Below are 26,381 nucleotides of genomic sequence, written 5' to 3' on the forward strand. Positions count from 1 at the left end.
GAAAGATGACTGGGGCTACAGGGCTTGAAGTTCTGCAAGGTTTGAGGTGGTTTCTCTGAAACAGAACTGCATAAATAATCCATTGAAACAGGTGCTGATTATCCAGTTATTGGCATCCTTTGTTCATTATGTACTTGGGCTGCCTAGGTGTAGAGATAACCACTGAATATGAGGAGGCTGCTTAATAATATTTTTCTAATGCTCCTCTTATCTTGAGATAAAATGTGACCTGAACTTTTCTAGTTAATAAAAATTACTGTTTGAACCCACTTTTCTTGGATTTAGTATTAGAACAGCTCATCATACAGGACCTAGCATGATTACAGCTGCTAAAGTTATTCTGCCATTTGGGGAAAAACAACTTGCATTGTACTGTGAAGTTCTCCTAACCCATACAACCCCCCTAAATCAATGGGCCCAGGGATTACTTCAGGAGCCTTTAGTGTCCTGGTGTGAAACTAAAACTAAAGAGAGTATTAAATTCAGTCCCTCTGGAATGAGGCAGGGAAGAGGGAAATACAGTCTAATCCCTGCCAGTCATGATTATTGGAAGGAATGAGCGTGATTAGGATTGCTATCTGTATTATTTTTATCTAGCAGGGGAAAAAATGGAAATGTAAAGAGATACTTTTAATCTGTTTATGCTCAGAGTTTGACTTACTTTAAACTTGTTAGAATACCCTTTACATTCTAAATATGTATTTTATATATCCATCAGCTCATCAACAATAATTTATTTACATTAAGAAACCTATTTGTCCATATAGGGCTGCAACCAAAATATTGGACTGGCTTCTCAGCTAGCATAAATCAAGCCAGCCCCCTTGAAGTCAATCAAATTATATCTGAAGCAAGGCTTAGGCCCACTTTATTTTGCTCTGCTGCATCACAACCATGCATGAGGAATGTGCTGATTAAAGGTAGTATAAAAACAGAGCAACAAAGGAGGTTAAAGTCAGCATAGAGCACAAGCCTGAATCCTGCTCAAAGGAAAGCTACTGAATGAATCATCTCTCTCCAGTATCTGCCTTCCACACCAACCCCACCTTTATTTGTCTCCTGGCTGGCAGGTTCAGGGTAAAGGCCTCTTACAACAGTAGGTATCTGATTTCAGGAAGTGGAGGCTGTTTGTTTTGAAAAGCTATTGCACTTTTTCCCCTACCCACCTGACTGCTGGTCAGTGACCATATCCTGTCTCTGCCTCAGCCAGTTAATGTTAAACGAGAGCAGCTGCACAAACTCTTATCTCATCCCCAAGTTTGTGGCAGTGAAAGCTTGGGTGCAAGGTGTGCTGCAAAGCAGTAGATAGCAGCAGTGAATGGAAGAGGTACAGCTCTGCAGTTCATTGCCTGGAGTGTCTGAGAAAACAGAACTGATTTCAGCAGAGAAGAGAGAAGGAACAATGAAAAGAAATTTGTTTCATCCATCATAAGAAAAGGGGAACGTATGCTGAGAACTACCCTATCTCCTTCCCACCACGCCTGTGCTGAATTATGGACGCACTCTCTGTAACTAACAAACCAGCTTTGATTCAGGTCAGGTGTGCCTTGTAGAGTCCCTTTCACTGCAGCCTGTTTGTACAAGCTTGTGACTGTGAAGGGAGGAAGCGGGATCTATTTACTTCTTTACTTAGAATATTGGAGGGAGTTGGTAAGCAGAGTCTTCTTCCTTGTTTTTCTGTGGACTTGGTCATGGCTCAGCAAAGTGGCCAGGCAAATTGCTCTCATGTGATTGATCACAGTCATGTCCCAGAGTTCGAGGTTGCGCTGTGGATCAAGATCACTCTTGCCTTCGTCTACATCTTTATCTTTGTTGCAGGGATCGTGGGCAACAGTATCACTATCCAGACCACCAAAGTGCTGCAGAGGAAAGGCTATCTGCAGAAGGAGGTCACTGACCATATGGTGAGCTTGGCCTGTTCGGACCTGCTAGTCATCCTGCTGGGTATGCCTGTGGAGTTCTTCAGCATTATCTGGATCCCCTTCTCTACCCCAAACGGCAACGTGGCCTGCAAGCTGTACTGCTTCGTCTTCGAGGCCTGCAGCTATGCCACCATACTTCACGTGGCCACCCTCAGCTTCGAGAGGTACATTGCTATCTGCCACCCTTTCAAGTTCAAGGCTGCCTCTGGACCCCATAAGGCCAAGATACTCATTGCCTTTGTCTGGGTCATCTCCATCCTGGTGGCCCTTCCCCTGCTCTTTGCAATGGGCACTGAATACCCCCTAGAAGTTGTCCAGGGTCACCGAGGAGTGACTCCCTGCATCACGCCTACCTCCAGATACCACTGGCCTAACCTGATGAGCAATGTCACTATATGTACAAATCTTTCTTCCAAGTGGATTGTCTTCCAGTCCAGCATCTTCAGCGCCTTCATTGTGTACATTTTGGTGCTGACATCAGTGGCCTTCATGTGCCGCAGCATGATGAAAACTCTGATGATCCTCAAGAAAGGGACTGTGATGGTTCAAGGGGTACAAAGTCACCAGGAGCAGTATCTAAGGAAAAATCAGAGTATGGAGGGCAAGAACTCCAGGAAACAGACCATCATCTTCCTAGGTAAGGGCATGTTTTATTTGTAGGGGTTGGGAAGAAACTTAGAGGTATCTCGTTCACCCTGCTTAGGCCCATGTGTTGCAGTATGGGATGCAGGTCCAAAATGAGGGAGGCCCTGGAATTTAAGAAAATTATTCATACAACTAAATAATTCTCTCTCTTTCCTCACTTTTGTGGTTCTTCATTCTTGATGACAATAACTTTTTAACAATTAAAGTGATGTGGAATGTGGGTGTGGAATGTGGGACTGAAAATGAATAGCGTCTCTCAAATGGCACAGCTGAGGGCCACGCCCAGAGGAACTGTTCTCATACCATCTGCATCCTTTGGCTTTCTACACAAAGGCCAAGGCTGGGTTTTTTTAGTTTCATTCCAGTCCCCCCCCCCCCCGCCATTTTTTTTAAAGGGACCCTTTAAATTTTTTAAAATATATTTTAAAAAATCTGATTACCTGAGCTGTGTCTTATTAACATTCTACCATGTTAAAGCAATGGGGAGGGAGGTCACTAAGTAAAATCCAGTTTACTTTGTTATTTATGCTGCCTGGTTACACTCTGTGTTTCTTTCCCTGTGGACAAATGAAGCTGGCCTCACTGTGGCATACAGTGTTAGTCTGGTAGGCAGGGCAAAGAGATAGTGACTTGGTGTCAAACTGTTCCTGCTGGCATTTTTTCCCTTAAATTCCTGACTATGTGGCAGTTGCAAAAATTTCTTGTCTCACAAGATCTAAATCTCAGCCAGTTCTGATGCATGTCCTATTCAGAATGTTACCTAGCAAGTGTCCTGTGCTGAACTATGTCAATTGTTGCTATATTTAAGTTGAATGATTGATTGAAACTGGGCTGGAGAGTTCATTTGGTCTCACAGGTTGCTCTTGCCCATGTTTGTTTGTTTTTTTCCTCTGGTCTTATTTGAAGGCCCATAACCTTGGAATTATGTCTGATCTCTCTCACCACATTTGTCAGACTAAAACTAATCAAGTTGTCATTTCACCAACCCAGAATCTTTCCAGGCTGTGATCCATGTAGCCTCCACCTCCAGTTGAGGGTCTTAGAGGTGCTCTTAATCATGTCTTGCTTGAATTACAGCAAATCCTTGTTTTGCTGGCTTGCTTAATACAGAAGTGGCTACGGTAAATGAACAAGCTAGTGGATGAATGCATAGACAAAATAGGATTTCAGTGCAGCTTTTTGGCACTTCGATACCTCAGGGAAGGGGTTGACACAAATAGGCTCTTCCACTTAGAAAACCTTGCAGAGATTAACGCTAACTGTCCCATATTCTCCTAGCTAGTCATATTCTTACTATTATCTGCAACCCACCAAACCTTTTCTAGAGGCCTATGGAATAGGGGGAAAGAAATGGATTCCTGAACCAGGAATTCTAGCTATAGTGAAAAGAGACCTGGTCTTTCTCTGGCCTCTTCTGCATTATGTCTGGGTCATAATTGCGGACCCAGTTAAAAGATACCATGTGGACAAGATCTAACCTTACTCCTGTAATTATGTCTCAGTAACCAGATTAAAAGTGTTGGATAACAGATGTGGCCAAATACATGCATAAAGTGTTCTGCAGGATTCAAAGGTGAGAACTGAAGGTTCAGGTCACACGCTTTACTTTGTCAAAACACTTGTCTGGTCCTTGTGTCTAAAGTGCATTTTTTGAGAAGAAACACTCTGGTTACTGTGGTTCTCTAATGATACTGCAAACCATTTTGAGATCATTTGGAATGAAAGGCACTGTATAAATATGATGATTTACATTTCAGTGGCACTGTATCTGAATTGCCTTCTGGGATGGAAGGCAATGACTAATGCACTTTGCACAGAGCAAGGGAGAGAGACTGTTTTGCTGTTTAAGGTCTTTGCTACAGTGGGACCTTTCAGATATCTGTGTAACTTGCTCCCCTCACAAATTGTCCACATCTACATTCAAATCCAGCTTAAGGCCCCAATCCTGCAATGCACTCTACGTGGGTGCAGAGGGGAAACTACATTACTGTGTTTTTTCTTCCCATTTATCTCCTGTCACTCTGTCTGGAGTGGCTTACAACCTTGAGTGCCAACCTCAGGGCAGACTGTCAAGAAGGCAGGGCAGACGCCTCAAATGGGTGGTATGTTCTATTATTAGATTTCACCAACTCAGTAACAAGTGTGTCCTTCTAAAGCGCCATAACAGCCTTACTATGGAATCGCAAACAATCCCACTGGACACTCCAGTCTATCTTGCCATCAAGGCAAGCTGGACTTAGCAATGGTTCATTGGTGTACACCAAAGGTCACACAATATTCAGGTTGCTGCCAGTCCCAAGAGACCAGTCACTCACCCCGATGTCAAATTTTACCTCTAATCTCACACCGAAGACAACACATTTAGCCAATCCTATAGTAAACTAGCTAAGGATTAAGAAAAGAAATGAGAACTTTATTCCAGGTTAAAGTAGGCAAATATATATACACACAAATGAATTAGTGTATAGTGCCAAAAGATGACCAGGTTGTAGTAATCTGTCAGCACTGAATGTCTTTTAGGGCTAACCCAGGTCGACCCTGGGGATCTCTGTTTCTGTTTCATAACTCTAGCCCTCTGAGAGTCTCAACAGCAAAAGAGAGATGAAAAACTTCCTTCTTAGCTATTTTTAGTTCCTTCTTTCAGAATTCAAAATGAGCTCTTTTGTATATAGCCTCTTTGTGGTTGTGAAGGGGCAATTAACAAAGTCTTTGTATTGTAATATCCCACAATGGCCCCTTTAGTTTTGGTAGCCTTGATGAACAGGAGACAATCCCTCCTGACAGGGCTCACGGTTTCATAGCAAATACTTTTTTTACAGTTATGAATCAAAAACTTAAATATTGCCTTATAGCAGGTGATACAGATATTACTGAGATTAATGCATGCAGCAATTTACAAGCATTTCATAAAGTCTAAACACTAAACCCCATGGTTATAAGCTCAATGCCCATCTTAACCATGCTGATACACAGCTGAATCAGACACTGTTCCAGCAATGAATTTGTCAGTGCTTGGCCAAGGCCTAAAGCCTTGGTAAGAGCTGGCACCTGGTTTGCCAGCCTCACAGCCCATATCTCCACTTCTTAATTTTCCTTTGACTGCCCAGTTGGAAGTGGGTCAGGACCAATGCTAAAAGCTAAATGAAAGCAATTGTCTGGTGCTTAATATTAAAGGAATTTGCCACTGATATCTAACATTTTCTGTGTGCGACCAGCATGCTGACAGTGTTGGAAAATGCTTTCATGAATTTCCTGAAACGATTTTTACAATGTATTTCAAATGGCTCTTAAAAATATGAGTCTCACTAATTAACTTGGGTTAGGAAATAAATTAATGAACTGAAGAGGAAAAAATCATGGCCTGCATCCATGAGAATAATACAATGCAATTTAATATGCGGATTTCATAAGAATTATGCTTGAAGGCAATTTTAACCAAGAAGAAACAAACATATAAATTGTTTACAAATTGCTTAATTTAAATATGTTGATTTAGCAGCCCTCTTTGTATTTCATTTAACAGATGGGTCAAATTAAAACAGATATTTGCTTATTTCCAACATATTTCACATTAAATGTGAAATGTAAATGACGGCGTATAGCAAGATGTCTTTGAGCATCTAACAGCAATAAAAACAATCTAGCATTTTCTTCCTCCAGTTGTTAAGTGATAACTTCTACAAAACAGAAATTCATAAATCTACCAAAGATGAGAAGAACGTAAGTAGAAAAACACAGAAGTAGAAACTGATGGTTTGTTTGTTTGTTTGTTTTTTTTGTTTTGTTTTTTAGTGCCTTATTATTGTGCCATGTTTGGGAATAATGAAAACAAATTGGGAAAGTTGACAGTGAGAAAATATTTCCTGTATCATTTCAGAATTCAGTAGATAGTTTGTGGGAAGTAATCAAGATGCAGATGGGAATGGACAGTCATAGTGTAGAGAGAGCATGTGTTTGAGGGAGAATACAAAGGTAGATACTACTGAAATATGTACAGAACCAAATTCTTCTGTTAGCATAACGGAGAGCAGAAATTTGGTTCATATTGTCAAGATGCTCATCTGATTTCCAGTCTGATAGTCTATAATATACTAATGTAATGGACCAGATTCTGGACTGTGACTGAGGAACACTTGATGCAGCTCTTGGGGGTGGTGGCGGGGGGAATAGATGGTATAAAGGTGTATTTAAACCACTTCCCCAGTTCTTGTGGTGCTGGGCTAGTCTGAACCCCAGGCCTTCAGACTGCTTTAATTTACTCTAAGATCCAAAGGGGCTGCTCCAGCATTTGGAAATTGCTGGGGTGCAGAGAGATCTGGCCACACTCCTCTTCCTCCAGACCCAAGAACTATGCTGGCAGCCTGGAGGGGAGAGGTGTGGGAACCACAACAGCAATGCTGTACCCACAGTGCTGGTGAAATCCTTCGATATCTGGGCAAGCCAGATTTACGGTAGCTCTACACCAGTGGAGCTGTGCAAAGTTGCCCCAGTTTATTGGGAGATTGACTTGTAACTGTTAAGTGTAATGCCCTTCTAAGTAGCACAGTGCTGTTCCTTTCATATGTTACAGTGGATATAAGCGCTGTTGTACCTCATTGCTTACACAGCTCAAATTTAAGTGTCTTGCACTTCAGATAGACACACTTCAGGGGTTTTTGCAAGCAACTTTTCTTGTCCTTGCCTCAGTGTGTGTTTATCACTTGGAAACTGAACCTGTTCTTCTTAGTCGTATGGGAAACTGCATTCCCTGCAATGGGACTGCTTGTGTGAGTAAAGCAAGTAGAATTTGGTTTGATATGGTGTGGGATTTGCTTAAATGACTCATAATTGACTGTGCTTCCTTGTTCATTGCAAACATCATTCTATGGGGGAGGGATAGCTCAGTGGTTTGAGCATTGACTTGCTAACCCCAGGGTTGTGAGTTTAATCCTTAAGGGGGCCATTTAGGGATCTGGGGAAAAAAGTTAGGGATTGGTCCTGCTTTGGGTGGGGGGTTGGACTAGATGCCCTCCTGAGCTCCCTTCCAACCCTGATATTCTGTGATAAAATGTATATTGGGGCTGTTATCTCAGGCTGGTGTTATGAGCAGTAAGGCAAATCTATCTATTGTCATTTTGTCAGTGTAATATTGTATGATTCATGCTTGTGCAGTATTTTCTGTTTAAACTTCTTGCTTCATCTACAGCAGCAGAAGTTAGTGAAGTGTTACATTTTCAGACCTGTGCCCAGGAAAAGTGCTGGACTGGTAGAACTTGGATAAATGGAGGATAAACCTGGGCAACAGCAGTGCAAGCTTCCCCACAATACTCAGTCCTTCTGTGATCAGGTGGGATTGACCCTGAAGGTGGGGATCTAGCTTGTTCAGCTCCTGGCCTTTCTGCCAAAAGCTAAAATGGTGATAAAAGACCCAGGTAGATGCCAAGGGTGGCTTTGCACTGCATGGACTTGTGGGCATTTATTGTACACTTGTCAGTATACACTCTGTCTGTCTTTGTCCTGAAAACGTTGAGATCTGTGGTCATCCTAACCTCTTATCTACTGTGGAAAGGAGTATCGAAGTGATGGGCCAGCTGCTGAGAAATCTGTATCCCCTGTTTGAAGCATGAATCAGCTATGTAGCTTCTCAGGGTATGTCTACACTGCAGTTAGTTGGCATGGGCCAGCAGCAGGTGTCTGACTCAGGCATGCCGGGTTCAGGCTAAGGGGCTGTTTAATTACAGTGTAGATATTCAGGTTCCACCTGGAGCCTGAGCTCTAGGATCCTGTCAGGTAAGAGGGTCACAGAGCCCCAGCTTCAACCCATGCCTGGACATCTACACTGCATTTGAACAGTCCTGCAGACTGAACCCCGTGAGCCCAAGTCAGCTGGCATAGCCGATCAGCCGGTGTCTAATTGCAGTGTAGACATACCCTCGGTAGCTGCTGCTCCCAGTTGTTTGGCTGGAGTAGGGGCTGCAGCTCTCCCTCCCTGACTGTAAAAGGATCTGTGTTTACCCTGCCCCTCTCCCAACTCAACACAGCCAGGTCTGCTGTATGCACAGGATACAGTGCCCCTGGCAGGCTGACAGCTCGGCTGTCTCCCGCTTTGGCAGAAGAACCGTAGTGTCAAATAAGCAGGAATAGGAACTTTTCATACAAGCTTTGTGTAGCTTCTCTATTAGAAGCAGTTACAATTTGGTGGCGTTTTTAGGGTTAATTTGGCATAGTGCTTACACAAATAGAATCATAGAATATCAGGGTTGGAAGGGACCTCAGGAGATCATCTAGTCCAACCCCCTGCTCAAAGCAGGACCAATCCCCAATTAAATCATCCCAGCCAGGGCTTTGTCAAGCCTGACCTTAAAAACTTCTAAGGAAGGAGATTCCACCACCTCCCTAGGTAACGCATTCCAGTGTTTCACCACCCTCATAGTGAAAAAGTTTTTCCTAATATCCAGCCTAAACCTCCCCCACTGCAACTTGAGACCATTACTCCTTGTCCTGTCCTCTTCAAATATGGAGAGGTCTCTCTACTCAGCACTTTACAATGTACCAGATTTAGTGTTCCGCCACAAGATAGAGTTCACTTTGATCTTATTTGTATTCCAGCAGCACCAAGATTGTGCTGTATAGGAAGAGACAGTCCCTTCCCCAAAGAGCTCACAATCCATATACACAAGACAGGGGAAGGGGTGGGAGAAGAAACAGGCACTGAGAGCAGAGGCAACTTCCCAAACGTCACCCAAATCAGTGGCAGAGCCAGGAATTAATTGAACACAAGTCTCTTGAATATCACACCAGTGTCCTATCCCCTGGAAAACACTGCCTCTTTGATACCTACTGTAAAACTCAATATTCAGTGGGGACACACAGATGCCTAGCCCCACTGTGCTAATTAAAATAATCACAAAACATACTGCGGCCCATGTTCACGACTCATTAGCTTGGCAGTCGTTAATCTTTTAATTCTACACAATGCCAGTTTTAAACAAACAGGCATGTGAGCTGACCTAAACAGTCAATTAAAGCTAAATATAACTACAGTGACCAATGCTAGCACTTTTCTTTAAATCGGAAATTAAAAAATGCCCCCCAAAACTGGAAAAGGGCACCTGATTTCCTCCCCTCCCCCCCGTTTATGAACCATCTAGTGTTGGCAGATTAATGTGTAGCTCAAAATAAAGATACTGTGTATAGAAATCGCCTTTCAAAAGATCACCAAGGAAATATATTTTGTAAGGCACTTGGCAAATAGATTTTCAGGAGAACCGATTACTTCAAGTACTCTGCTAAAAATATGTGGTTGTCATCTAGAGATGACTCAGGTGCTGCAAAACTTGACAATGGTAGGACTTCTGTTACAGAATAATTAGACATTTCGTCATGGGCTGGAAATTGTCTGCTTCTTTTCCTTACAGCAAAAGGTTCAGCTTGGAGACAGAACAAAAACTGAAAGAACAACTTGGTTGATTAGGTTATAGTCCCCTTAGACTTTATTGGACATGTGCTTAAAGATGAATATGTTGTAGATTGGTGGTTATTTTCATGTGTGCGTGTTATATAGTTCCCCTTAACCATATATTTCCTGATGGGGCCTTCTTTGGAGAGGGCTATGATTACACAAGTCAATAAACTATATGTATCAGTATCACCTGGTGCTTAGATATTGTCAGATCTCATAAATTTAGCAGGGGCAGCTGGATGAGTGTTTGGCTGGAGAATTTAAGGGAACACCTGGATAATCCAGGAAGTTGTGCTGGTGGCATCCACTTTGCTGTGGCATTGACTCACTGTATTGATGCTGTCTTTTGAATAAGACATAAAAGCAAACGTCTTGCCTACTTGTTATCGCTAAAAATGCCTTCATTCATTCCACAAGAGTAGGGGGTGTTAACCCTGGTGCCCTGCCCAAATCTGGGTAATTGCATTCTGATTATCGAAAACTCCCCCATGTGTTCAGATGAATATGGTTCCTTCACTTCTGTCCCAAATAGTTCTGTAGTATTGCCATGTTCTGTCACACAGATACTGGATTTCACCCAGAGGTAGCTGCATCTCATTGGAGGGTGGTTGACTCCTAAACAGTTCCTGAGACACTGTGGTCATTTTAGGTGAAAGTCTTTAGATAAAATATTAAAGGAACCATCAATCACCCTCCACTGAAATACAGCTACCTCTGGGTTGGAATGTATCATCCATTCTGTATCATCAGAGCTCCACGTTAATGATGGGAAGTGATTTAACATCTCCAAACAAAACTACAGCATGAACTTTTGCTGGATAGAATGTTGTTTCCCAGGGTTGAATTTGGGTTGGCAGTGGGTGGGAGAATCGGGGTTGACATATTCACAGTGCTGCTAAATATACTGACCTGGATGTGTTTACTGGCCAGGAGTAATCAAAGCCTTTTAAAAAAAAAACAAAAACAAAAAAACCTCAACAACAACACAAAGGAGCATTTCCAGCAGCGCAGTGCTGGGCACACCACTAGCCAAAAGGGAAGATTACACCTTTTTATATGAGCCTCCTTTTGTTACGGTGCTAGATGTAATAATTTTATTGCACAAACCTCAACAAATGGGAATTTAATAATATAGTGTTTAGGAGAGAGAAAGGTAGATCTGTGGTAATAACACACAAATGGGAACAAACTTTGGAATCTTAACCATACAGGGGGAAGCTATAGCCACCCACAGCAACACACTGGAAATCTGGAATGCAAATACCTCTTACTGTTAGTCGGAACCCCAAATGGGTCGCAAGTTTGTTTTAACGGGGCTGCCAGGGCTGGCATTAGAGCAGACCCCTGCCAGTGTCCCTGCCCCCCGGACTCCCTGCCCAGGGCAGAGGGAGGGTCCATGACTCCCCACAGCTGCCTGCATGGCTCTTATTATGGCTTGGCTGTGGCTTTGAGGGCCCTCCTCTCTTCCTCCCCCCCGCCCCACCCCACAACTAGAGGCAGGTCAGGGACAGAGCTGGCATGGAGTTGTGGACCCTAGAACTCCACCTGCCCTGGGCGGGGATATGGGCTGGGCACTGCTCTCAGCCCCTGTCATAAATATAAAGGGAAAGGTAAACCCCTTTGAAATCCCTCCAGGCTAGGGGAAAGCTCCTCTCACCTGTAAAGGGTTAAGAAGCTAAAGGTAACCTCGCTGGCACCTGACCAAAATGACCAATGAGGAGACAAGATACTTTCAAAAGCTGGGAGGAGGGAGAGAAACAAAGGGTCTGTGTCTGTCTGTATGCTGGTTTCTGCCAGGGATAGACCAGGAATGGAGTCTTAGAACTTTTAGTAAGTAATCTAGCTAGGCATGTGTTAGATTATGATTTCTTTAAATGGCTGAGAAAAGAATTGTGCTGAATAGAATAACTATTTCTGTCTGTGTATCTTTTTTGTAACTTAAGGTTTTGCCTAGAGGGGTTCTCTATGTTTTGGAATCTAATTACCCTGTAAGATATCTACCATCCTGATTTTACAGGGGGGATTTCTTTATTTCTATTTACTTCTATTTTTTATTAAAAGTCTTCTTGTAAAAAACTGAATGCTTTTTCATTGTTCTCAGATCCAAGGGTTTGGGTCTGTGGTCACCTATGCAAATTGGTGAGGCTTTTTATCCAACATTTCCCAGGAAAGGGGGGGTGCAAGTGTTGGGAGGATTGTTCATTGTTCTTAAGATCCAAGGGTCTGGGTCTGTAGTCACCTAGGCAAATTGGTGAGGCTTTTTACCAAACCTTGTCCAGGAAGTGGAGTGCAAGGTTTTGGGAAGTATTTTGGGGGGAAAGACGCGTCCAAACAGCTCTTCCCCAGTAACCAGTATTAGTTTGGTGGTGGTAGCGGCCATTCCAAGGATAACGGGTGTAATATTTTGTACCTTGGGGAAGTTTTGACCTAAGCTGGTAAAGATAAGCTTAGGAGGTTTTTCATGCAGGTCCCCACATCTGTACCCTAGAGTTCAGAGTGGGGGAGGAACCTTGACAGCCCCCACACACCGCAGGCAGATGGAGGGTCCATGCGGCTCCCTGTCTGGCCTCCAAGCTGGCCTGGCTGGAGGATGGGGCCTTGGTTGGGAGGAGGGGGAGAGGAGGGAAGGGAGTGGGGTCCAGCCGGGCAAAAAGTGTACTGGCTTGTCCCGTCCACTTTCAAAAAGTGGGAGGACCATGTTCCTCCCCCCCTTCCCAGTTCTAGCACCACTGTAATGGGGCTCAGGGCAGTAAACTGAAGCCCGAGGCCCACCATGAGGGGCCGAAGCCAAAGCCCAAGGGTTTCGTCCCCACGGGGCTTGGGCTTGGGCTTTCTGCCGTTGGCCCCGGCGAGTCTAATGCCGGTCTTGCCGAAGCCTGAGCCCCACCATGTGGGGCTGAAGCCCAAGGTCAAGCAACTCGCCTTCATGGGGACCCCTGTGGTGTGAGGTCATGTAGTAATTTTTGTTGTCAGAAGGGGGTCGCAGTGCAATGACAGTTTTCGGTTGGAGATTAGAGTGGGGATGGTGACTGAAAGATCTGTGCAGAAATTGCCTCTTAAAACTCTAGAAAAGGTAGAATAAAGCGTCCTAAGACAGCACCAGAAGGGAATTTTATTCCCAATATGGAGCCAAGCAGATGTGCCTGGGAGATAATTGTTGGGATGTTCAGAAATGTATCTTGTCTGAGATGTGGATTGCACTCTCAGCAAATTTGCGGATGATACTAAACTGGGAGGAGTGGTAGATACGCTGGAGGGGAGGGATAGGATACAGAAGGACCTAGACAAATTGGAGGATTGGGCCAAAAGAAATCTGATGAGGTTCAATAAGGATAAGTGCAGGGTCCTGCACTTAGGACGGAAGAACCCAATGCACCGCTACAGACTAGGGACCGAATGGCTAGGCAGCAGTTCTGCGGAAAAGGACCTAGGGATGACAGTGGACGAGAAGCTGGATATGAGTCAGCAGTGTGCCCTTGTTGCCAAGAAGGCCAATGGCATTTTGGGATGTATAAGTAGGGGCATAGCAAGCAGATCGAGGGACGTGATCGTTCCCCTCTATTCGACATTGGTGAGGCCTCATCTGGAGTACTGTGTCCAGTTTTGGGCCCCACACTTCAAGAAGGATGTGGATAAATTGGAGAGAGTCCAGCGAAGGGCAACAAAAATGATTAGGGGTCTGGAACACATGAGTTATGAGGAGAGGCTGAGGGAGCTGGGATTGTTTAGCCTGCAGAAGAGAAGAATGAGGGGGGATTTGATAGCTGCTTTCAACTACCTGAAAGGGGGTTCCAAAGAGGATGGCTCCAGACTGTTCTCAATAGTAGCAGATGACAGAACGAGGAGTATTGGTCTCAAGTTGCAGTGGGGGAGGTTTAGATTGGATATTAGGAAAAACTTTTTGACTAAGAGGGTGGTGAAACACTGGAATGCGTTACCTAGGGAGGTGGTAGAATCTCCTTCCTTAGAGGTTTTTAAGGTCAGGCTTGACAAAGCCCTGGCTGGGATGATTTAACTGGGAATTGGTCCTGCTTCGAGCAGGGGGTTGGACTAGATGACCTTCTGGGGTCCCTTCCAACCCTGATATTCTATGATTCTGTCTCAGCGTTCATGTGGCAGCCTGTAAACTGTTTCATGCTACTACATACAGCATGGTTTTGGGAGATTAATTTTTAGATTACTAAAGATTAGTAATTAGTAATCTTTCCTTTTATAACCAACAAGTGCACATTTTGTGTGGGAGGAAGAATACTGTGTGTGAAATCCCGAATAAGTATTGTGTAATAATAATTATTAATAAAATTAACACTCACCTCCTTTAAAAATTCATATGGACAATGTGAATGAGAATGGCTTTAATAATAAAAAAGGGGTGAGCGAAAAGTGTCAAACATGGGGCCAGAGAGAGCATTCTAAAACCCAACTTTGGGGGGAGCGAAAAAGTTGGCCCATGGATTTCACGTTCAGAAATAATGCTAAATCGATGCTTTTTCTCAGTTCCTCCTTCCTTTGTAAATGGTTATTTATACAAGTAAGAAACTATCAGCAGGCAGGTTTAGTCTAATAGTCAGTTGACCTTGATGATATGTTACTCTTGCGTCTGATTTAAAGGATCAGAAAGATTATCTCTTTCCCTCTTGGTAACCATGCAGATGAAGCCTAGCAGTGTAAATTGCTTGGGTTACCCTTGAGGAAAGTCTGAAGGGACATGTTAGAACTGTTTTTGCCTAGAAGGAAGGTGGCACAGTTACATATTGAAATCTAAACTGGTGGTCTGCAGTGGAGATCATTGTTTTGAAATTTCTCCTGACTAGTTCTGCAATGGTATTAGCTGCCCAGTAAGACTGCAAGTCTAGGAATCCACTTGTCATAATGGAAGAAGAAGAATATAAGCGTTAGCCTGCTGGTTGTTGCTGTGCATTTAGTGCTGAGATTCTAATAGCTGCCTTTAGGAAGTCAAGGAGTTATGTACGATCAAATTGAAAGCTCCAAATGACTCATAAATTCTCTGATATTAGAGCTCTTTCATTAAAATTCACAGACTAGCAATTATTGTTTAAAGATAATGGTCTTGACATCAGCTAGAAAACAAAAGATTTAATTTTGTGAAATGTGGTATAATCGGAATTCAAAACAATAGAAGAATAGATAATGCACTTAATTTTCACAGGTGAAGACTTTAATAAATCATCTGTGAACTTGCCACAAATGAGTCTTATCTATTGAAACTGGGAGAGAGATGTGAACAATCTATACATGACTTGGAGCCTGGCTCGGGGGGTGACAGCGAGAAAACATTGCCAGAAGGGAACACTAATGCCTGGGATCATGGTATATTGTCCATAGGAAGAGAATGGGGTATTCCAAAATTCTAGAGGTTGTCTTACTTAATCTGGGTGCGCTAGGTTATTACTGGAGGCACTGTGTTTTATTATTAACCTTCCTCAGCTCCACACACACACACCCAGATTGACCCTAAGCTACCAGCTCCTTGGAAGAAGTCCTTGAGGCCTTTTTTCCTTGCTCTCGGGAGCTATCTTTGGAGAGAGTGACACAAGATTGGAAGATTTCTGTCTACCCACAACACTTGAGCAGGGGTAAGCTTCAGAGATGGATGTTGGGTGGGCTCTTTCTCTCCTCCTCTCTGTTAAAGAACATACTGAGGGAAAAGTTCTGGGTACCAGCAGGCGCACTGACCTCTCAGCTAAAGGGAGATGGAGAGGAGGGTAATGAGACAGCCTTGTTGCTATTTTTTTTTCTCCTATGTAAGAGTGGGGAACAAGAGGCTGAGGTTTTAAGGCCAGTGCTAAGAGTATTCTTAATGCTGCTGGCATTCTGAGGGGCTTTGGATTGGGAGAGAGCCAGAGTACTAAAGAAATCTCTGTAGTGCAACTGAGGGCTTCCTTGTGATGTTAGTGTTACAGCATGGAGGGGAAGAGGTGGGCATATCCTAGAGCTGTTTGTCTGGGTGGGAGAAAAGGTCAGGCTGATATAGGTGTCCTCAACATGTACTCTTTCTTCTGCTGTAACTGCTGTTTCCTTTTGTGTATCAATTGGAGGGCAATTGTGTCTGGATTCTCACTAAACAGAGGACCGGTGAAATGAACGGAGGATAAAGCATTCTTTAGAAATTCATAGATTCCACGGCTAGAAGGGACCATTGTGATTATCTGGTCTGATCTCCTATGGAATTAGAATTGTCAGAGAATTGCTCCAAAATAATTCCTAGATCATACTGTTTTAGAACAACATCCAAATTCTTATGAGCCCTATTAGTGTATGCACATAAAGACAAAAATAGTTTCACCATCATCACATTTTGAGCTGACGCCACTTTGTTGGGATGGCAGAGGATGTAAATTAGTGATGACTCTAGCTTTCTGGCTAAATATTTTTTGGGCTACATTACTTTTAATACCCTGAACTTTTCACTTGAAACAACTTTAAGCACTCTATTGCAGTGTAATTACATTTTGCATGTTTTAATGAAAATGTAATAACCCCTTTAACACTTCGGTGACCTTTGGCCTCCTTTAGACTCTAATCTATCTAATCTTGTTTTCTGGGTTCCACTTTTCCATTCCCAGTGTAGGAAAAGCAGTCTAATTATGCTAAAAGTAAAACCTTCAATCACTTGAGAGGCCAATTAAAAGTGACAGTATCTGCAATAGTTGGTAAACTGCTTGCTGTACAACAGGGAAAAAATTACACTGGATTCTGCTTATTTCAGCTTTAAATTATAGCGTGGAAAGCCTAAAAAACCCATAAAAATGTAAACCATCTAATCTCTAGCAAGTACTAGTGTGTCTAAATATATATGTTCAACAAGAGTCCAACTAACTTTTTCTGAGGGTTTTAAATGATCATCCATAAAAGATAAATACTTGTATCATATTTTGCATCCTCAATACACAGCCTTTCCTCTCACCTCTATTAAATGGTGGATATAATTCCTTTGTTATTAGCATTGTGTTATTGGTCAAATTCTACACCGTAGCTCAGCTAAAGACATTGGATGGTATACAAACATGGGTAAACATTTTCAAAAGTGAAAAGCTGGTTGGCACTTTTCAATTATTATTTATTTGTAATTTGAAATAGTGGTGTGTGGTTTTTTTGTTTGTTTTGTTTTAAGGCATGTTTTTGTCAAAATGGAATCTTCCATGGGTAATGTGTTTTTTTTTGTTTTTTTTTCCTCAATTAATTCTAGATTTTTGTCCCCCTCACTCCTCCCACCAAAAACTGAAACCAGAAAAATTTGGGCCAAAATAAAACAAACAAACAACCTTTTGGGGAAAAAAAATAGAGAAAACAAAGTTCACGGTCATCAAATATTTTTGCAGGACGAAAACAACATTTTTCCACCCAGCTCTAGTGACGCATTTTTTTTTTTTTAAAAATGCTTCAATTCTTGGATGCCCAATTGAGACACCTTTTGAAGGGCCTAACTTTCAGAAAATGTTCCTCTGAAAACCGAACTCTTAAAATGTCTGAAGTTGGGCATGCAAGAATTGAGGTGCTCAGATACCATGGTAATGAGCAGAATATCCGAACCCATACTGAATACAGTAGAAGCACCAAAAATTACTAATTACTATTGAAAAATCTTAATCTTAGATAATTAAAATAGTGAGACTGTTTATAAAATTCTTCCTTTGCCCCATTCTGTGAATGGGTCCAAACCACATAATGCTAGCTTAGTACTAGGCTACATTGTTCATGTATCAAAGCAGGTTGACTGTGGCTTCTAATGTGTCAAATAAGAACCAAATCCTTGGTGGTTTGTCAAGGATAAATAGAAGTCAAGGGCAACTGCAGTTGCCCAGCTGAATTGATTAGATTAGGCTTAAGACTCTGAAATAGCATCAAATGGTCTTTAGACTTTTTCACAACACAGCTTTATTTTCTTGATTTTTGTCCAATGAGACCTCTAAAATAGATTTAGGGCAGATTTTTCAGAAACACAAAGGGCATTTAGGTACCCAGATTCTATTGAAAGCCTGGGAGTTGGTGCTTAACTCCTATTCGTATAGCTAATAGAATTCTTATTTGGTCATAATTACTGTGGGTTAGATTATGAGCCGCTTTTACTTGCATTGGTGAGCAGTTAAACAAAGGAGTTGTCTCATGGTGCCAGATTTTCAAAGGTATTTAGGTACCTAAAAATGCAGATGGTGTCTAGTAGAATTTTCAGAATTATCTGCCTGCATCTTTAGATGCCTGAATACACAGACTTTTTTTTTTTTTTAAAAGGTAATGGCTCACCAATGTGAATAACCCAGCCCTATGCAATTGCGTTGTTTGTATTGAAAACCTAAGCTACACGTTCAGGTTTCTTAAACTAGACCATTTCTATCTGACTATAGTCAGATGTTTCACAAAGCAATTGAAGCTCAGGGCTTATAGGCCCTCGGATACCATTATGATGAGTATGGTATGAAAACTTAGAAGCTGCCTCTAGGAAGGATTGGAGTTTATTGCTCTTTGATTATGGCATTGTGTCAGTTTTTTTTATGGCTGACCCAGCAATGAGGTTGTTTCCTCTGACTGGGGACGGTGTGTGCAGTGTGGGTGTTTTTTATACTAGCAGAAACAGTTGACTATTGAGGTGAACTGGCTTATATATGTCATTTTATGAGCACTATGTGACTGCACGAACCCCTGCGGTGGGAGAGTGCTGGAGCCAGTGAAGGTGCAGCAGACTCTTTCCAGTGACGCTACCTGGCAGGCAAATAGCTCAAGTTTTCAGAAGTCAGGATAGGAAGAGATCTATTTCCAGCTGAAATACACACACAAATGGTTCTCTGCCTATGAGCTGCTTCCCATACAAGTTGCTTTGTGTCCTGAGAAGAGTAGGAAACGTTCACCAAAAGACCAAGGGTACACGAAGTTTGATGTGCTGCAATCCCTGTTTGATGTGCACTCGACTCAATTTGTCTGCATCCTGGATCCAAGACCCACCATAAAGTGTTCATTTATTTTCCACTTCCCTAGTGTCCCAGCTCAGTCTATGCCTTGGATGTACTAATCCATGACCTACTCAGTTGTGAGTCTCCTTGTGCCCAGTGTCTGGTACTTAAAAGCCTGTGTTGTGAATGCTTTCTTCCAAGAGAGAATTGGTCTAACCTTATCAGACTGAAGTGAAGTTTTAAAATGACTGGATGTTTGTTTGCTGACAGGCAGATGATGTCCTCTAGACTGTCACACTGTGAACAAAGTGCTGTGAAACCAAATCATAACCCTTTGTTAGGCTTCAGTCAAACCACATGAAGCTTTGGCAACAAGGTTTGTGCTTGAGCTGCCTTGGCCTTATGCAGAGCATTCTCATTTTGAAATCTTCTATAATTAAGAGATTTTGATATTTGCATAATTCAAACATGAAATCCTCTAACAACCACAGAAGACTTGATTTAATTAACTCAGGGCACTGCCATTCCCAGTCTCAGGCAGATGGCAGATACCTTTACTGTAAGTATACTTAAAGATTCACTTTTTTCTTTAATCAGGCAACAAAATCTTACCCAAGGGAACCTGAAATTGGCTTATCTTTTCCTCAGACTGAATAGTACAGACACCTTTTGGGTTACATGTAAGGTCAATCCTTCTTTGTGTTACAAATTAGCTGGTGGGGGGAGGGGGAGTTAATACATTCTGCTACAACCCTTTGAAAACCTGTGCAATGTGTATGGTTTGCAAACAGGAGAAGCTAGATCCTCAGTGGCGCTCTGCCTAGTTATACACTGATTTCATTGGAACTATGCCCACTGACATCCACTGATGATTTGGCCCTAGATTTTTTTAATCTCCCTTTAGAAGGTGTTGAGCACTGTAACTTGTGACACCCACTCTTTGGTAGAAAACCTGTCTCTTAGGTAAGTAATTATAACTTCCTTTAACTCTTTTCTCAATGTTGCAACCCCCGGGTGGAGGGAAGGGAGTTATTGGGCCAGATTCTCAAGCTCGGCTACAGCCTCTCTGTACAACACAAGTAGTGTAAAGGGGCAATATTCCACCCTCAACTCTCTAGCACAAAAATTCCACAGAGGAGAGGTCCTCCATGTTTGTGCATCCATGCCATTGCCCTTCGGGTGAAGGCATGTGTCAGGGCATGGCAAAGCTCCACCATACCAGTCTTCTACTGGTCCATTGAGGTTCCTGTGTCAGAGAGGCAAGTTAGAGGTATCTGGTGATAGCTCTAAGTGGTGGTGTGGCTGGACTTCAGAATCAGGAACCACAGCCAGGTGCCTCGTCTTCCTCTCATTCCCTGCACTGAGCGGAGCTCTGGTGCTGGGGTGAATCCTCCCCACTTTCTCCCCATTGTCAGACAAACCCTCATGTGTGCGGGCGAATGTGTGATGGTGGTTTTTGTTTTATATCCAAACGTGCCGTCTCTGTATCAAAGCTTTGGAGTTCATTCTCTCCCCTTCAAATATGTTTTCATTTTCCATTTTCTTATATCCGGGTAACCTGACCTCTTACCTGTTTCTGCTTCTCAGAAACATTCCCCTGAGCTTCATCAAAACCAGAGCACTCTCTACATTCTCATGGAGAGCTGAGCCTCTATATTTTAATATCTATATATTTTTTCTAGAGCTGAGTTGAAACACTTATTTCACTTTTCTGCCTCTGTTTTAGAACACAAAGCATTCATGGTGAGGGTTTCTTTCTTCAGGTCACTAATGAATTTAAGAAGTGCTCTCTGCCTCTATTTCCTGCCAGCCTCCCTGCCAAAAGAAAGTCACAACTTTTTTTGAGGAGAACTCTCAAGGGTACTCGGAATGTTGGGGTTTGACCTCTGGAAATGAAGGTGTCTCTATTATTGATTGTATATATTAAGTGACTTTTTTTTAATAAAAAAAAAGCATACATTTCTTGGCATTTCCCCTGCAAGACACTATGCTTGCCTTACTGTCCCCATTTCAATATCCGTCGTTGGCTACCTTTTACTAGCCTGCTCAAAGAAGGCTTCTAGTTCGGCAATATGGCTCTCGATTGCTGTTAATGAAGCAGCTCTAAGAAACAACTTACTCACGTAAGGTTAAATCCTGTACTTCCCCTTCTCACTCTTGAGTCATCTACTCCCTGTAGATATGGAAGTACCTACATTCAATTAGTAAGTCTCAGACCAGGCTCTGAAGGCACTATAAAGGAAGATTTTATACATCTGCTTGCTGTGGGCTTTTCAATGGCAGTGAAAAAGGTGGTTGTGAGTGTGGGAAACATTATCCACAGAGGCAGACACCCTGATCCTAATGCCCATTTATGGACAGGAGGTCAAACAGTAGCTGCTTGGCACTCTGTGCCTTGATGGAAGATTCTATCTCCTTGCAGAGATCATCTGAGTAGGGATGCAGAATTTGACCTATAGATATGCATAAGCTACATCATAGACATATTTGAATTAATTATGATACCCTTTGCTACCTTGAAAAATTGGTGTAGTCAACTTAGACTTACAATAAATGCCAAGAAGACAAAGTAGTTGCATCTTGGAAAAGGGACAATAGATAGAGTATTGAAATGAAGCAGTGGGGAAGTCCAAGAACAAGTAAAATCTTGTGTACCTAGGAAGTTTGATTGGTGCCAATGGGTCCATCAAGGATAAGATTAAAAGAAGATGTTCTTTAGCTATATGTGCTGCACAGAAGTTGGTGACAATATGGATAGATAAAAACATTGTTTGGTACCAAAGTGAAAATTTGTCTAACCAGTGTACTAACAGAATTACAATCTGGTTTGGAAGAAGCTGCCTTAAATGAAACAGACTGCTCCAGAAGGCTGGAGACAGTTAGAGATAAGAGTTCCTTGGAAGATGACGAGTGTAAAGTGGAATGATTTAAAGACAGATAGTGTTAGGAGAATAGAATGTGAAATCAGGGTACAGGATTGGCTGCAGTTAAAAAAGATTATGATGGCGTGGACACTGTAGAAGACAAACAGCTGATAGGATGCCAAAGATGAGAATGTAAATGCAGCCAGGGTCAGTCAGACTCTAGAAGCCAACCACTGACAAGATGGTGGGACATCAGACACAGGGACGTGACTAGGCTGGGCTTCATGGAGGAACAATTCATGGGTAGGAATGAATGGCAATACTGTGCTCCCCGTGTCTGTTAAGATGCTTTGGGATGCAGAGAAGATGTGTGTGTATGTGAAAATTAATCTGGAGGCAAGGGGCAAGTCTTCTATCATTCTAACTGGTGTCCTGAGCATTATTCCACGGGCTGCAATTCAGAAAAGCATGTTAAGAGACGCTTTCCTGAATTGGGACCATTCTTCCTCATTCTCCTTCTTTCTCTTCTTATGTATCGACTCCACCATCCTCAAATCATAAGAGGAAGAGATGAAATTCCCTTAATGGTACTGGCTAGTTAGCAGTGACCGCTTTGCTGAGTAATGTAACTACTCCTAACTCATCTGGGGGAGGGTGAGCACTTTATGCTGCACTCCAATTCCTGTTGCTTTAGGAACTGAGAGTCTGGTCACATGGCAGCTCGGAGCCCTACGAGAAGGCAACGTGTTGCATTTTGCCTCATGAGTACCAGTTCATTTATCCACAAGTGTCACAGTTCAGGGCAACTGCACCTGTATTTCCCCCTTTATGGTCCAGCAAGGGCACCTGCTCTAGACTTCTGGTTCCCCAGCCATCACCTTTCTTGGGTGGAGAGACAAGTGGCTCTCCCTCCTGACTGGGTATTTACAGGCTGCCCAGCTCCCTGCCTAACACTCTGAAGTCCCCAGCAAAATCAGAGTGCCTAAACTTGCCTGCTCTACTTTTCAACTTAAAGGCTATAAATAGCGTAACTGCCCACAGTTATAAAGATCTGTGTGGTAACTCATAAGCAAGCACAGTTAATTTTAAGGGCAAAGCGCTACAAAGAAAATTAATTTTGAACAATGAAAGAATGAATGCCTACTAATAAGCTTATCGGAGATCAACCCTCCCCCCTACTCTGTAAAGCCTCTGGTTGGTGTCAGTCCTTCTAACTCTTCCCTAAGGATTGGGGCTCTCCCTTTGGAAGAATGTCTTGGCTCTTGCGGGATCAGAACAAAGACCCTGAGTCAGTTTGAATTCAAGCTGTTTAACAAAAAGTTTTTGTTGGCTGTAGAGAATCCAGTTTGAATCGGTATGTGTGAATGGTACTCTCCAGAACTGTTACAGCCTGAGTGAATTAGCCTAACTACTCCCGCCCCCCCCCCCTACACTGTTGTTTAGGTCCAGGAAGGCTGTTGTCCCCCTTCTCCCACAGAATTACATAAAGTTTGTCCAGGATATTGCAGGAAATTGCCCTGTTACAAGGAGACCACCATGTCTTCATGTTCCTGGAAATTTGTGTTTGCTGAACCTGCTTGAGGATTCAAAGGTGACTCAGCTCTGACCCTCTAGCAATGGCAGCTTCATTCAATGAAGGTACCAAGAATTAAACAGATCCGGAGAGTGAATCAAGGTGCAAAGGTGGCACTTATAGTGGATATCTTATTATAATGCCCACTAGGAAGTGGAATTAGTTCTTCAACGCATTTGAACAGCAATTAAACCATAATGACTCTCAAGCCATCCGGGGTCAGAAATAATTGAAATAGGCTCCATATCCTTTTATCTATCCCTGAGAAATCCAGTCTCCCGGAGCTGCAAATGCTCTTTAGTAACTACTTGGCTTGGTTTTCTTATTTTTAATAAAGTACTTTCAGATCACTTTTGTCCAATCTATTTTTTTATGAAAATTAAGAAGAGCCAGGAGAACAGTCTTTTGTTTTCAAGTGAAAGTTGATGGTTTTTGATCTGAGGGCTGATGTTCTACAGGAATAGTTGAAACAATAATCTCACGATAACCCCTATGGTAGCTTAAAATAGAAAAGCTCCCTAGTTAATGAATATAAATGAATTTACATTCACTTCCATTTTTATGAGGTTACTAAAGCTGATTAACGTTAGGTACCACAAATTTGTTTAAAGAAGTTGAGTAATTGTTCTGATTCCTATCCCAAGAACATGCAATTTATTTATTACTCTGATTTTTGACAGGTTTCAGAGTAGCAGCCATGTTGGTTTATTTGAGCGAAAGCTTATGCTGAAATAAATTGGTTAGTCTCTAAGGTGCCACAAGTACTCCTTTTCTTTTTTCTGATTTTTGAATGTCCTTGAAATCACAGTGAGTCCATGGGTTTGTCTTTGGCAGAGTTTTACAAGAAGTAGTTTTATCACAGAAGGAGAGAGGCAAACATGAGTAACATTATACAAATTAAAGAAATTGTGGTGAATTGTTTGGCTTCGCGGTAAGAATTAGAACTGCTCTTGAGTGAATTCAGGTATCTACAATCTTGCTTAACATAAATGGAATTCTATATCCAGCACACATTAAATTAGACAAACTGGTATAGTTTCATCACAACAGAACAATAACTCTTCCATTAGAATATTTAAAATAAGTTAACTTGCTACATTTTTATTGTGATTCTTTCTGAGTTAGGGCCAGACTGACTTCAGTGAGACTACCTGTGGGTTAAGGTACTTCTTGCTATAAGAAGATTGCCCTTAGTTTTTAAATGTTGAGGGTCAAGACTAATTTTTTTTTCTGTCTCAAATTTTTTAGTAATTAAGTGAGGTGGTGTGTGTGTGTGTGTGTTAAGGCTCCAAACTTGATGCTCTATAAACAGTTATGACCTGCTTAAAGGAATTCCCTGGATTTGAAATATCTAACTTTCTCCCCAATGATGTAGCCATGTTTTAACTGGTGAATGAAAATTGGCCTCTCGGGAGGCCATCAGAAGATTTTTATCTCCCACCACAATTGCGCTCCTATCAGAGTTCTGCTGGTCTTGTGTATCAGGAGATGTTTAGCAGACATTGATCTGAATTGCCCTCTATGGCACATGAATGGTTTTCTCCCCTCCACCAGCCTACAAAATTGCCTTTTAAACTTATCTATAATTTTGCCCATAGATCTTCATGATTTAAGATATCCTTATTTGTGATTAGCGTATTACAGCATTACCCACTGGAGTCTGTTTATGTATTTGGAATGCTTTTATTCCCTTTGCCTATTGTTGCCTCACCAGGCCATGTGAAACTGTATATGATGTCAGAATTGTAGTAATACCAAAATTCTTTAAACACTTAACATAATTTAGAGGTAAAGAGACAGTTTTAACTCCCGATTGCATATGAAAATATTTAAGGACAAAATGATAAGTGATACGCCTCTCTAGCCAGTATAAATGAAACTATCAACATGATTTCAAGCAGACCAGAGAGTTTCTGTATTAGGGCTGTCCTTCCATTGGAGCACATGTGTAACTTTCATTAATATTTTGAATTCTCTGTGCACGGTAATAGGCGAACATATGCTATTTAAAAACAAGTTGGGGAAAATCAAAAAGCTCTTGCATTTGAAATTTCCCCCTTCAAGCAATTTAACTTATTATGGGCCAGAAAAAAGTTATGCATATGATGAACTTTATGGCAAAGTTACTTTTCATAATCAGTGCAGCTATAAAAAGACACTTTAAAAAATCCCTTGCACTCTGAAAGTCCTGTGACAATTCATGACTCAAAATTTGATTCTGTGAGTAACTTATTGGATGGCTGTATTAATAGAAAAATATCCAAAACGTATGTATACTGCTCAGTTAGGATTACGAATTTCTACTGAGGGTCTCACAATTGAAAAGACCATTGGCGGTTGGACATACCAGATGCTGGACCGTGAATTCACAGCCCAAAATATTATTGTATTCCAGTAGAGCCTTGGATCCTGAAATCAGGACCTTGTTGTGTTATGCACTGTATAGACACACATGAGTTGTTGACACAAACAATTGGTTTACAGTAAGCTGGGGTGTGAATCTAACTCACACTAGCCTCCCATGCTCTAACTGTCCCTCTGAACCCTGCTGACACAGATTAATATTCATTAGTGCGCTTTGATCTAGTCCTGTTTCAAAGAGGATAAGAAACAGTCCCTGCCCTAAAGAATTTACCATCTAAATCAACAAGACAAGCAAAGAATGGGAAAAATGAAGTATTATTACCGTTTTCCAGATGGGGAAACTGATCTTCTCTTAGCTTTAATAAGATAGCTATTGCGTATTAAAATAACTGTCTATGTAAGAAATGTCCTCGTTCATTGAAGTATAGTGGGTTAACTTCATCGGAGAACTATATAACATTTTACCTAACAGATTATGAAATATTGTATATCTCTTTTTTTAAAATGCATGTTTCAAAATTTTCTTTTAAATGACTTACTTTTCTTTAGGAGTTCATCTATCACTGTTTCCTAGCAAGAGCTCCTTCAACTGTTTAATTTTTTTTCCATTTTCAGTGCAGATTAGCGGAAGAAAATGAAGTGCATTCAATTGGTGGCTCCCCT

At 41.9% G+C, this 26,381-nt stretch overlaps 1 protein-coding gene across 1 annotated transcript in view; it reads left to right on the forward strand.

Moving 5' to 3' along the window:
* The first annotated feature begins 1,211 nt into the window (after positions 1 to 1,211).
* GPR39 (G protein-coupled receptor 39) overlaps positions 1,212 to 26,381 on the forward strand; it is a 125,953-nt gene continuing 100,783 nt past the window's right edge. The window contains exon 1 of the mRNA XM_075117650.1: positions 1,212 to 2,559. Coding sequence (XP_074973751.1) covers positions 1,692 to 2,559 — 868 coding nt within the window. The 5' untranslated portion in view covers positions 1,212 to 1,691. The remainder of the gene's footprint in view (positions 2,560 to 26,381) is intronic.

The sequence above is a fragment of the Caretta caretta genome, chromosome 11, assembly GCF_965140235.1.
Source record: "Caretta caretta isolate rCarCar2 chromosome 11, rCarCar1.hap1, whole genome shotgun sequence".
NCBI lineage: Eukaryota > Metazoa > Chordata > Testudines > Cheloniidae > Caretta > Caretta caretta.